General features: G+C 40.9%; 1 protein-coding gene across 4 annotated transcripts in view; it reads right to left on the bottom strand.

Annotated features, from left to right (window-relative positions):
- Positions 1–14100, bottom strand: part of GARNL3 (GTPase activating Rap/RanGAP domain like 3) — a 138754-nt gene that overhangs the window by 64253 nt on the left and 60401 nt on the right. For all 4 annotated transcript variants that reach the window (XR_012506557.1, XM_074362260.1, XM_074362261.1 and 1 more), the window contains 2 exons: positions 1906–2005; positions 175–293 (listed from right to left, as the gene is read on the bottom strand). Coding sequence is in view for 3 of the 4 variants with exons in the window: in XM_074362260.1 (XP_074218361.1) it covers positions 175–293; positions 1906–2005 (219 nt within the window). In the remaining variant the exon portion in view is untranslated. The remainder of the gene's footprint in view (positions 1–174; positions 294–1905; positions 2006–14100) is intronic.

Genomic DNA, 14100 nt, shown 5'->3' with positions numbered 1-14100 from the left:
GCTTATATAGGAAAAGTTGCTGTTAAACTCAAGAGCTTGAAAGTCTCATCTGTGAGCCAGATAATCCTCAATATCCAAACTCAAAAAAAAAAAATCTCATTGGCAAAGGCTGACAGTAACAATGATTAAACTCTGGAGTGGCTGTGAAACTCCAGATGCAGGTCAGATACTTACTGTTTTCCTCCAAAGGATTGCACGATACTGAGGGACACGCTGATTGTTTTGGTCAGAGAGGGTCACCGACAGGAAGAAGGGGCTCTTCTCTGCATCATTTCCGATGTAGTTCTGATGGACTGGAAAAGAAGTAGATTCAGAATAGGGAGAATGCAGCTGGCTCTTCCAGGCATTGGTAGCAGTGGGCACTTAAGGAGGTACTGAGCCCTTCCCACAGCATAAGGGGACAGTAATCTTCAGCCCAGCTCAAGACAGAACCTGGTGACTCTAAACTAAGCATGCTCTCCTGTTCTCCTTGCCAGGGATGGGCACAGGAGTGAGCATATGACCCAATTCTGGCCAATGAGACAGGAGAAGAAATGTGTCAAGGGGTTTCTGGGAAGCCTTCCTCACTCCTAAAGATGGCCTTCTTTTTTCCTCAGGACATGGTGGTGTCTAGAGCTGATGCCTGGAATTGCTGCAACCATCTTGTGACCCTGAGGAGGGCCAGTATGGATGACATCACTGAGCCTCTGATTCTACCAACCCCAGAGCCTTCCCTACCTCTGGATTTCTCGTTGTATCCCTTACTGTTTAAGCCAGTGGAGGTATCCAACTTGACGGCACCATTTTCCTCTAAAGTCATCACTACTCCAGGTGCTATGCTTTAAAGTGTTTGAGAAGATGGCAAATGTCCCCATCTTCTTTCTTTATAAAGAGATATGTCTTGCCAAATAATTGAAAAATACAGTGTCAGATTTTTAAAAAGACATCATTGGGTCTGATCACTCCCATTTTATAGCTCCAGTATCACATCTCCTACAAATAAATGAGTGCATTAGCCTGATAAGCAATTTATCTAATGCATTTCTAATCCTGCAGTAGTGATTTTTCTTCCATTCCCATTACCTTCTGTGGCCAACCGCACTCCTGTTTCCCACCTTTCCATGTATGTTCACATGAGCCCTTCACTTTAATGTACATCCCTACTCGTGACAGAGCTCTTGGTATGTGCTAGGCACCGGGCTTAGTGCTCTTCCTGCGTATCTCACTGACACTACTGTTCAAACCTCCTAGGTAAGTAGTAGTAATACTTCCACTTTACAGATAAGGGAATTAGACTCAGAGAAGTGCGAGTAACTAGTGTAAGGTCCTATGTTGATAACGGCAGAACCAGGATTCAAACCCAGTCTGTAGCCTCCACGAGGGCAGGGATCACAACTGCCTTTGCCAGGGCCCATTGCCTGGCACATGGTAGGTGATAAATGAATATTGGTCTCCAGAGCCTATGGTGTCATGCCTCTCTGTTCTGCACTGGCCCTGGAGTTCAGGGAATTGTTTCTCTCCCTCATTGCCTCGACCTACGTGTTCAACTAGTTCAGGGTAGTTCCCTTGTTAAGTCTAAAGTTGCTCTGTGCCCTGTGAATTTTTCTCATCTCGCAAATCACTCATTCAGACTATCTAATCCCCTCTTAATCCCCAGGGACAAAAACAACTGGCAAAAACTAACTAAATAAAAAATTTAAAAATTAAAAAAGAAATGAAAAATTTTAAACTACGAGAAAAACTGCTAAGGCTGAGACTCTGAATTAAATCTTCAAATCTACAAAGCTTACTACTGACCTTGAAAATGAAATGTCCTGAACTCAGTGTCCCTAACCGATAGCTTCACACTTGTAGGGTACCAGAAATTATACTGACACTAATTTTCATTGTGAATATCCTTCCCAACCACTGTAATGGCATAGTTACCTTGTCCTAAAAAATACTTGAAATACCATCTGGTGTGGTATTCTGGATTCTCTAAGTGCACGTCTGTCCTTCGCCAAGTACCTGGCAGAGCAGTTGCATTCTGTAATGGAACAAAGTTATGCCATTAAGAGGCTTATTCAGAAAATAAACAAGATGGCAATGAACCAGATGCCAAAGAACCAGAAAAGTCACTGTTAAAAGTGTACAAACAGGGCTGCAACCACACGTTCTCATTAGAAAAGACACCTAGTCTGAATCCACATCGTAGAAGCGTTCTGGAGGTCCTTGCGGTGTAGGGAAAAAAAACAAGTGGACCAGTGAGTTAAGCTATTTTTAACTTGAGTATAACGTGAGTTTAAAGTTTTGATACTTTCTGGTCCGAAGTGTTCACAATATTTGGCAGTTGGTGCCCCCTAGAGGCACACCCTTCTGCTCATTACCCCTGTAACAGGCACATATCACCTGGAATACATCTCGGCAGCCTCTTATTTGGGTTCATATTCTTTGTAGAATTTTAGAAATTTATCATAAATAACTCAATTGATGTGAAAAATATGGATAAACATAATCAATAATCTGAATCCTCCATTCAAAGATAATCATTATTAATGATTTGATATGGTGTCCTCTAATTTTTTCCCACATGTACATGTATACTTTTCTTACCAAAATGGAATCATACTGAATATAGAGTTTGAAACTCCACTGACGTTGTGCCACATGTGTAAGACAGACTAATGGAACATACTTTTCTGATTCTGACAGACCTCTAGTGATCGGATAGATGTTTGTGATCAGTTTCTTTATCATGCGGAAGACACCCCTTTCAATTCTGAGTTTATAAAGGGGCTTTCTCAGAAACGAATATTGAATTTTACTGAAAGCTTTTTTTTGGCAACTATTGAGTGAATAGGTTAAATGGGGAAACTCAGAGTAATGTAATGAATTATACTAATGGCCCTTCTGATGCTGAATGGTTCTTAGATTTCTGGAATACACTCTGCTAGGTATTCTTTTGATATACTGCTGGCTTTTAAAGAATGACTTATGTATCATATTTATAGTGAGATGAAGTTTTAAGTTTCTTTTCTGTAGGTATTTCGGTCATGCTTTCAGGGTTACATTACTTTATAAAGTGAATTAGGATGCTGTCTGTCTTTCTCATTGCTCTGGAAATACTGATGTTCACTGGAAGAGCTCTAAGTGCCGAGTCCTAGGCCAAGCATTTACATGCATCATCGCCATAGTATCTACATCAACTCATGAGATGGATTCGATTTTATCCCCTTACTTTCAGATGAGGAAATTGAGGATTAGAGAGATTAAGCATGTTGCCTAAGGTTGCAGAGATAATAAGCAGTGAAGCTGAAACTAAAATCAGTTCCAATTCCAGATTTTTTTTTTCCTTTTTTAAAATCTTAACCATTACATCATCTTCTGAGCCCTTTATTCAATGTTCTGCCTTTTTAATCTATCAAGGAGTAAAAAGTAGGTTAAAATTTCTTAGTATTATTGTCCTTCTATTGGATTTGCTTGACTTTTTAAAAATCAGCTATCCGTACACACTCACATATATAAATTTTTATATGGCAGTAATTTTAAACTTACATAAAAGTTGCAAGAATAAGAGTGCAAAAAGCATCTGAATATCCTTTACCAGATTCACCTGCTGTTAACATTTTAACCCATTGTTCACTTGTTCATTACTCTCTCTACACACACACATACACTTTTTCTGAATCATTTAAGACTAAGTTGCATAAATAATAGCCCTTTATTCCTAAATACTTCAATGTGTATTTCCAAGAATAGGAATATCTTCTTACATAACCACCATACAGCTTTGTCAACGTTTGTAAGTTTAACTTTGATACAATACTTTAATCTAGCATCTGTATTCCAGTTTTGTTAATTGACTCAATAATGTTGCTTAAGGCATTTCTCCCCCTTCAACACAGGATCATTTAGTTGTGATGTCTCTTTAGATTCCTTTAATCTGGAACATTTCCACAGGCTTACTTTGTCTTTTATGACACTGACATTTCTGAAGAATGCAGCACACACACCCCTTTTTTAAAATAAAGAAGTCCTCATTTGGGGTTTGTCTGATGTTTCTCCACGATTAAACTCAGGTGATGTGTGCCTGGTCAGAAAACTACATAAGTGAGGATTGTCCTTAACTTATATTTCAAGATGTCCATCTGTGCCTCATTGGTGATGTTAACGTTGATCACTCGTTCAACATGTTACCTCTTAGTTTTGACCTTTTGGGATGACTTAAGAAGAGCATATAATTGGATTTTATTCCTTGTAGAATTTCTGTCTGATTCATTGTCAACAGCTATTTGCTTTATATCCATAAACTCACAGTACTCTTGGTCCACAGTTCTTTCCACTGTGCCAACACGTAGCACGCAGCTGTGACATTTCCCTGGGGTCCAGCGCCAGCCTCAGGCATCACCTTACCAAGACATGGGCGGGGTTCAGCCACGGCAGCCAGCCTTACGCTGGCCTTATGCAGTCAGACTCAACTGGTTGGTGTCATGATCTCAAGATCCTGGATCCTACAGAGCATCAGCAGAGCCTGGGGAGGAGACTCCTATTTTTTTTAAGTTAAAAAAAAAAAAGGATTGTTTATTTCTGTTGATTTTTGGTTGGGGTGGGAAGTAATAAGGCTTATTTAATTATTTTTTAACAGAGGTACTAGGGATTGAACCCAGGACCCTGTGCATGGTAAGCATGTACTCTACCACTGAGCTATATACTTTCCCCCAGATCTTAGCTAGTGCTTCTAAACCTGTTAAAATGGGCATCCTTGGGCCCATTCTAGACCTCCTCCTCATAATCTCTGTGGTTAGGCCCCTAGAATCTGTTTTAACTAGCATCCCAGGTGATTTCTGATGATTTCTGAACTTCGAAAATCAACGCTCCATACCAGGGGTTCTAAAAGAAGACAGAGTGGGCATGAACTTGGATGGGGAAAGAAAAATCTTTATTTTCCCTAGCTTCTAACTAAAATTTAGCATTTCAGTTAATTATGAATGCATGCAAAAAAAACTGCAGTAGAATGAACAGCTCTGATGCTCTGATAATCATGTCACACACACACAAAACCATAGATACTGCTGGAACTCGTTATAGTGATTGCAGATATCTTGAAATATTGTTTATACTCTTCACTTCTCAAAATTACAGTAGTTATGAAACCTGCTGCTGGATTTGTTAATGTATTAATAAAAAAGCATGTATATTACAGTATCATAAATTAGGTTTAAACATCATTTTGATAAACTATTTCAATACAACTGTTTTCCTTTGTAAATCTATGTATTTTGTTTTACACATTTAAAAACATCATTCTGAGGTGGGGAGGGTACAGCTCAGTGGTAGACTGCCTGCTTAGCATGCACATAGTCCTGGGTTCAATCCACAGTATTCCATTAAAAAATAAATAAATAAACCAAATTTATAAAAAATTAAAATAAAAACATCATTCTGAGAAGAGGGTTCAAAGGCATAGAAAATGACCCCCGTACTTTAGACTTTCTGATTGTCTCGAGTCCGCTGCCTCCCTCCCCACAACTCTGAACACTGGCATCTGCAGAATGGAATAGTCCAGGGTGGGAGGACACAGCACAGCATCTGGGAGTGAGAGATGGGACTCTGGACAGCGGCATGCCCCATACCTCTATTGAGTACAAACTGTCAATTATGAGTTCTTTTTTTAATGATCAAAAAGCTGTCTATTTAACTTTCATCTTCATTGAATACTTAACCAAACTGGGGGAAAAACCCAACACCAAAAAAGTTGTGAGTCTCGCAGAGCAAGACACTTCCCGTCCCTTGTTAAAAGCACATATGAGGAAGTGTAAAGACAAGAATATCTGCAGGAACTGACAAAAGAAATGGAGACTAAGCAAAAAAAACCAAAACACAAAAAACCCAAAAAACAAAGCAAAAAAACCCCCTCTGCCCAGGGCCCCAGAAGGACTCTGGAAATGAGTTCCAATTTCTGATGATACAAAGTAGAAGCAGACAGTAAAGGGCACAAATCTTAAGTGCAGAGTGAAATGATTTTTAAACACGTATATACCCTTGTAACCACTACCTGGATCAAGAAAGAAGAGCTCTTCAGTACCCCAGGCGTCTACTTCCTGCGTTTTCCTAGTCAATATACTCAATCACACTCTGAGAGGTAACCACTATCCTGATTTCTATCACCATGGATTAGTTTTACCTACTCTTGAACTTCACAGAAATCAAATCATATCATGTGTATTCGTTTGAGTCAGGCTTTTTCCCTTTGACATTATGTCTGCGACACTCATCCATGTTATTGGGGAAGTGGTTGTTCACTCTGCCCTGCTGCCAGGGAGCAGTCCATGTATGAACTCCAAAATTTATGTATTCACTCTTCAGTTGCTGGACATATGGATTGTTCCCAGCTTTTGGTTATTAGGAATAAAGCCATGATGAGCACTCTTGTGTCTGCCTTTTGGTGGACATAAGCACGCACTTCTGTTGGATGTACATCCTGGGACACAGAGGATCAGATGTTCAGTCTGAGTAGTTACTGCCAACAGTTTCCCGAAGGGAGTGCACCAATTTACACCATTAGAATAGATAGAAGAGTTCTCATTGCTCCACTCCTCTGACCAACTCTTAGCATTCCAGTTTTTAAAATTTTAGTCCTGGAGTGAGTGTAGTAGTACCCAATTGTGATTTCAAATTTGCAATAAATCCTAACTATTTTAAGTATGACTTCTTTTTACGGAGGATTTCAAAGATACAGAAACTTCCTACAGCACTTCAAGGTGACAATGACACAATAATATTTGACATCAATAAGAAAGTTAGGAGGAAATATTCTAATGAGCACATTTTCAAGAAAACCCATGTTTAACATTGCAAACACCCACATTAATTTTATCCCTTTTAAGTAATCATTTGCTAAAATGCATTATGGAGTAATGAACTTAAATTCTATGCTGCAGACTTGCCTGAACATGCCCACAGTGTTGAATGAGTCCTGAGACTGAGAAATCCTGAATCATTTCTGCATCAAATTCCAAAGCCCACAAAAGCTCCTTGTTGCCTCCCTTAGTTGTTGTTGTTGTTGTTTTAACTGCATTTATATTTGTGGGATGTGAAGGAGGAAGACTACCTGGTCAGAATATTTTGAGGAGAATTTAGTCAAAATCCATGTATAACACCCTCATTTTATCTGAATGTTCAATAAGATTGGACTTTAAGCAGGGAATCCACTTAACACAAGCACTCAGACCACAGATGAGATACACAGTTTTATATAATGCCTGGAATTTTTCAGAGTCTCTTCTAGGGTGAGTTCAATTAACAAGTGAATGCATTTTTAAAAAAATTTTTATTTTCCTAATGGAGGTACTGGGGATTGAACCCAGGACCTTGTGCATGCTAAGCATGTGCTCTACCACTGAGATATATCCTCCCTCCAGTGAATGCATTTAAATTGACTTTCCTTCACATTCTAGGTTAAATTGCTGAAAGAACACTGGCAATAAAGAAGATGGATTTAAAAAAAACTAAAAATTTTGAATTGCAAATATAGATATAAGCTGGTTGAAAAAGTGAAATTCCACAAAAATTAAAACCCTTTCTTTCCTCTATCCTACGAGCCCTAATCCACTTCCTTTCCCTATAATAACCTGGTTACCAGGTTGATTTCGATAGTCCCAGATCGTCTTATGCATTTACAAAAATGTGTTTACTTTAGACATATGTACACACATCACACATTCACATGCACATACATATATTTACATACAAACATATATACACACATGCATATTCATTACACATATAATTTGTTTTCATAAATGGGGACAGTATTATAGATACTACCCTGAAACTTTTTCTTCACTAAAGAAAATATTTTAGAAATATTTGTCAGTACATACAGATGTACCTTGTTCTTTCAACAACTACATAGAATTTTTTTTTTAATTAAACAATTCAGTTGAGTATAGATGTGTAAAATATGTAAACATAAAAGGGCCTAAATTAGAAAGTTAAGGTCCTTTAACTTCTTTCCTGACCTCTCATTTCTATTCCAGAAACAATTTCTATTAAATTCTTAGGTGTACTTGTGGAAATTTTCTTGCATATTGACAAGCACGTTTACCTTTTTTTAGTTTCAACAAAATGGGATAATATTATGCAAATCATTCTGGAACTTGCTTTTATGTCTAACACTGCATTGTAAACATTTTTCTATGGTATTACATATACCTCTACCTCATTCTTTCTAACAATTGCTAAGCATTCCATTGTATAAATATATCATAATTTACATAATCATTCCTCTACTGATGGAAACTGAGATTCCTCCAGCATGCTAAGCACATATGTTACCACTGAGTTATACCCCCACCCACCTTGTTTTTCTATTTTAAAATAATGCTATAATGCACATCCTAGCAGTAGAACTGCTGGCCAAATGATATACACATTTTTAATGATTGCTAACTGCCTTCCCAAAAGATTGTACTCATTTACATATCGCCCAACAGTGTGTAAGAAAATCCTCCCCAGGCTAAGGAAGAGATTTGTAAAAAGCTGTGAGATTGCCCCGCCTCCACTTCACCATATACTAATTGACACACACAAGTGAGCTGTAAGGGAGGTCTCCAGTGATCTACCCGAGGGTCACACTCATTTTAATTAATAATCAGAATGAGCACACAGATGGCAGGATAAGCACATCTGAAGGTGATATAAAAAGTCTCAGTGGGTTAGCTAATAGGACAGGTGACAAAATCAAGATGTCAGAAAAAACTCTCGACAATTAGCAATTATGGGACACATAATGAGATTAAATTCAACGTGGACAAGGCAAAATCCTACACTTAGGTACAAATACAAATTACACAAGTACAGGATGGAGAAGGCCAGGTGCTACAAAGTAGCAATTCTCTCTCTTTTTACCCAGTAGGAGATTGAGGCTGAGTGACCTTGAGTCATAAACTGGTAAGTGGTAGAGCTGAGGTCTGAACCCAGGTTGGTTTGACTCCAAAACTGTCTCCACTACACCACGATGTTGCCTCACAGCTCAATAATAGCACGCATGAAAAAGACTGGCGTGGGGAGTTGAGTATAGTAGGTTCGTAAAGAGTCATCAGGCTTCATGAAAAGAGTGTGCCTGGCAAGGAAGGGGAGTGGCCTGCTTCACTCTGTGGCTGTGCGGGCGCACCTGGAACCACCTGTTCATTTCTGAGCACTTCCACCTAAAAGGTGGACACGACCTCACATGTGTCCAAGGAGCAGCTGCGAGGGTGCTGATGAGTGGAACTGAGTCCATGTCTTAGGAGAAAAACAGCAGATGTCCTGGAATGCTTGAAGGCCTATGGTGTTGAAGAAGACTCAGCCTTACACTATGGGCTCCAGAAACCATAAATAGAAACTCTGAGTGGAAAATATAGACAGTTGAATTCTGTTCAATAAAAAGAATTTTCTAGCAATTAGAGATGCTGAAAAATGGAATTAACTGCTTTAGGGTTGTGATATAATGGGGAATATATATTTGGTCTTTGGCTCTCTGGCTCCTGGCATAGAGCTCCTAAAACTCTTGGAATTTCCTGAGTAATAAGGGTGACAGGAATATCTTTTGTTCCAATGAGGCCACTCCAGGTGGCCCCTAGATAGCTTCAGGATGAGGCTGGCAGCTAGAAAGACCAAGCTTGATTAGAACTTGGAACTTTCAGCTCCACCCTGCAAATTTCAGGTAGGGGGGAGAGGCTGGAGATTGAATTAATCATCAATGGCCAATGATTTAATTATTCACACCTATGTGACAAAATCTCCACAAAACCCCTACACGATGGGGTTTGGGAAGCTTCTGGGCTGGTGAATACATCATGGTGCTGGGAAGGTGGTGCACCCAGAGAGGGCATGGAAGCTCTGAAGCCCCATCCTCCATCCCTTGCCCTACACATCTCTCCCATTTGGCTGTTCCCCAGTGGTATCCTTTATAATAAATGGGTATGCTAAGTACAGTGCTTTTGAGTTCTGTGAGTCATTTCAGTGAATTATTGAACCTGAGGAGGGGGACTGTGGGAACCCCTGACTTTGCAGTCAAGTCAGATGGATGTGTGGGTACCCTGGGTACCTGATACCTGACACCGGTATCGGAAGTGAGGGCAGTCTATGGGACTAAGTCCTGAAACCTGTGGAGTAACTCCAGGTAGTTATGGTCAGAACTGAACTGAATTATAGGATACTCGGTTGGTGTCAATTGGCTGGTGTCTAGAGGGAAAAACCTATCAAGGAGTAGCAAGTTTCCCATTACTGGAGATAGAGTCAAGCAGGGACAGATGAGCTGATGGTTGGCAGAACTGTTGCAGAGATTCATGCTGTGGGTGGGGGATTGGCCTAGATGAACTGTATAGCAGGGAGGTGTGGTCCACAGATAGGAGCTGATTTGTAAACAGTCTATGATGAAGTAGACAGTTGTGCAAAGCAAGACTTCAGGACCTCTCAGAGCAGCCTGACATTGCTGTGGCGCTCAAGTACTTGCTTAAGGGATTAGCTTCCTTAAACAGAATCCAGACCTACCTGGGTATTACTGAATTTGGTGGTGAGTTGTATGAGGGGTGTGTGTGGCATATTGGTCATGCATAGTAGGACCACAGTTCTGCAACAGATTGGAAATTACAAAGCAGGCCCTTCACCAAACACAGCCTGAGAAGCATTGCTCAGAGGCCTGGGCCTCACTGTGAGGTCCTTGTGGCCACCCTATCTAAGTAGGGCTCCTCCTGTTCCTTTCCCCAGGCTGCCTGTGTGTTTTCTCCACAGGAGGTAACCAAAACTTGCAATCATCCTATGTATCTGTGTTACTTATTTATTGACTGCTTCCCTGCCACAAGGGCAGGGACCTAAGCAGTCTTATTTATCCCTGCATCACCAGAGCTCAGCCTGTCTGGCACCAAGAAATGACCCTGAGTGGGGGTTGAATGAATGACTTGATATATGAAAAGCACTCCTAATATAACTTATGTTTTTGGTTATGACGAGCTTTTAAATTATTCAACCAACCCTCCCACTGAAGAAACTAAAAGTATAGAAAAATATTAAAGTCACCCCCCAAAAAGCACTGAAGTGCTCACAAGATAGTAAGGAATTAAATGTAGCTAAAACAAAGGCAAGTGGGAACCCAGAGAGGTAAGCAGAGCATGGAAATTCTTTTTAAGTTTGAAAATACTTATCAATCCTGGCAAAATTAATCTTGGGTTTTGGTGACCTCAAGGCACATGAGGGCAAAAATCAGATCCCCAGGATCCACTGAAGTAGGTAAGTGGAACAGCAGACCCACCCCACATTAAGCTGGGACCCCACAGGGTTCCACATTCAAGAAAAGAGAGAGCCAGAGGAGACCACCTCTACCCCAAAGACTCCAAGCAGCTTGCCCCTGTGCAGAGCGGAGGAACATCTCTGAGGTGCTGGGAGCACTGACCAGCGTTCACGTCAATTTGCAGCTCCGTTCTGCATCACCTGTGTGGTTTAAAGTCTTGAGCTGGGAGTTTAAACATGTCTGGCAAAAGCAAATGCACACCCTCCCTCTGATTCTGACACCAATTCTAATACATGTTTTTTTTTCCCACACCACCAAGCAATTCTCTGACACCAACTGGCTGCCCTATAACTCAACTCAATTCTGACACTATCTATCTGGAGACAGTGTTGTATCCCACAATTTAAGGGCTTAGTCCTAGAAGACTGCTTCTCCACCTGCAACTTCAGATGCAAAGCACAAATCCAGGTTGTCACCTGTGCTTCTGACCAACTGGCTATAGATTGAAGGTTCCAATGACCCTCTCTGTGGGTCTGATTAATTTGTTAGAGCCCAGAACTCAGACACATTTTACTAGCTAGATTACTGGTTTATTATAAAAGGATATAACTCAGGAACTGAGAGATGGAAGAGAAGCATGGGGCAAGGTATGTGGATGTCGGAAGGGGCGTGGAGCTTCCACGGAGCTTTTGGGTTTTATGGAGGCCGCATTACATAGGCACAATTGATTAAATCATTGGCCATTGGTGACTGGACTCAATCTCCAGCCCCTCTCCCCTCCCAGGAGGTTGGGGTTGGACTGTAAGGTCTAACCTTCTCATCATGTGGTGGTTCCTCTGGTGACCAGCTCCCATCCTTAGGAAACTTAGGGGCTTTCCAAAAGCCACTTATTAACATAACAAAAGACACCATGATCGCTCTCATTACTTGGAAAATTCCAAAGGTTTTAGGAGCTCTGTGCCAGGAACAGGTACAAAGACCAAACGATATATTTCTTATTATAAGTCACAGTATCATACTCCCTACCCAAAGTCAACTCATCCTAAGCCTTATATTGTTCCTAAAAATTCATCCTCAAAAGCAACAAACAGCACGTAATCAGGCAGCCAAGCACACAGAGAAACACATTACATCATGAGCACGTGCCAGGTGAAAAATCAAACAGACAGAGCCACAAAAACCTCACATACTGGAATTACCAGTCACAGATAGTAAAATCATTATACTGACTGTTTAAAAAAATATAAGACAAATTTGACAATATCTGAAGGGAAGAGCAAACTGTAAAAAGTAACCAGGCAGCCTTGGATTAGGCAGTGGTTTCTTGGATACGACATGAAAAGCACAAGCAACGAAAGGAAAAATAGATGAATTAGATCTCATCAAATTAAGAAAATTTCATGCTTCAAAGGACACAATCAAGAAAGTGAAAAGACAAGAGAATGGGAGAAAATTTTGGCAAATCATATATTTAGTATCCATACAGTATAAAGAACTCTTAAAATTCAATAATAAAAGGAAAAATAACTCAATAATGAAATTGCTTTGCAATTTGTTCATGGGTTTGAAAAACTTTAAGGAGCTAATGCACTAACTCCTTTAACTAACTCAGGGCAAGCCAGGTTTTTCCCCTATAGGTTCCTCTATGGTCTTTTATCAGGCTGTGTGCTAGCACTGGCCAGAGCTTTTAACTGAAGGCCATTGATACAAAACCCAGCCAAAGTGCTCCAATTGAGTATTCGTGCTCAGTGGCTTTGGTGGAAATAAAATTCAAAACAGTATTTGAGCCTTGATATCATATTTCCCACAGAAGCAATCTGAGACAGGACTGTGTTTTGGACACAACAGACCACAAGGATTTGTGAAATCAGTAACTCCACCGAATGGTTCCAAAGATGTTAAGTGAACCGCCAGTGGCCACACTGCTGGTGAGTTGTGGCGCCATGATTTGAACCCAAGCAGTCTGACGCTAGAGCCACCCCTGCCCATGATCCTCCAAAAGTGATTTCCAGTCCCTGCCCCTGTCCTCTGGCATATGGTCTGGCCAGGTGACAGCGCCAGGTGAGGAGTGTTTGATAACCAGAGTGTGTGGCAATCGAGGACCACACGAAGGTTCCATCTGTGTCTTTCCTGGGAAGTGTGGATTTACTCTAGACACTGGTCCTGGCAGGAGCCAGAGTTGTGATTCTGAGGGGTGGGGCAAGCCGGTGCACTTTGTTCATCTGGGGCTGTCCTGAAGTTCTGAAAAATTTTGGTAGCAGAATGATGTGTTGAGGAACAGCAACTTCTGGGGTCTCTGGTACTTAAAGTAGACACTCAGCAAGGTGGCTGCCAGCCTTCTGAGGACTGGAGAGTGAGGACTCAATGCTTCTGTCCCTGACTTAGTTCCTGGGACACCCTTGGCTGATTGAGTCTATGATGATAAGACTCATCTCAGGAGCAGGACCATTTGGGGACGGCTGTTTCCGAGCTTCAGAAGCAAATTTCCTTGGGATTGCCGTCTTCTATGCAGATCAGTTGACATCATTCTGGACAAGAAGTATGTAGGCACATATTCAAGGGTCCAGCCCAAGATGGGACCGTCCCCTTTGCCTCACAGAACAATGGTGAGGATACCATGTCTGGGTAAGGGGGTTTGCTAAGTTAAGGCAAAGACAAAGAAGGGCAACAACTTCCTGAATGCTGTTGGTTTCAAGTTAAGTCCACAGCCCACGACCAAGAACATGATTAAGGAGGTGGTCAGGAGGGCAAGGCTGGCTATGCAGCCCTACTTACAGGAACAACAACAACCATCATTACTATTACAGCTATCACACTGAATTCTCACTACGTGCTGGGCATAGCACTAAGAGCTTACAAGTTTAGCTCAC

The sequence above is a fragment of the Camelus bactrianus genome, chromosome 4 (genome assembly GCF_048773025.1).
Source record: "Camelus bactrianus isolate YW-2024 breed Bactrian camel chromosome 4, ASM4877302v1, whole genome shotgun sequence".
NCBI lineage: Eukaryota > Metazoa > Chordata > Mammalia > Artiodactyla > Camelidae > Camelus > Camelus bactrianus.
The sequence above is the reverse complement of the archived record's forward strand: the minus strand, read 5'-3'. Positions and strand labels throughout refer to the sequence as shown.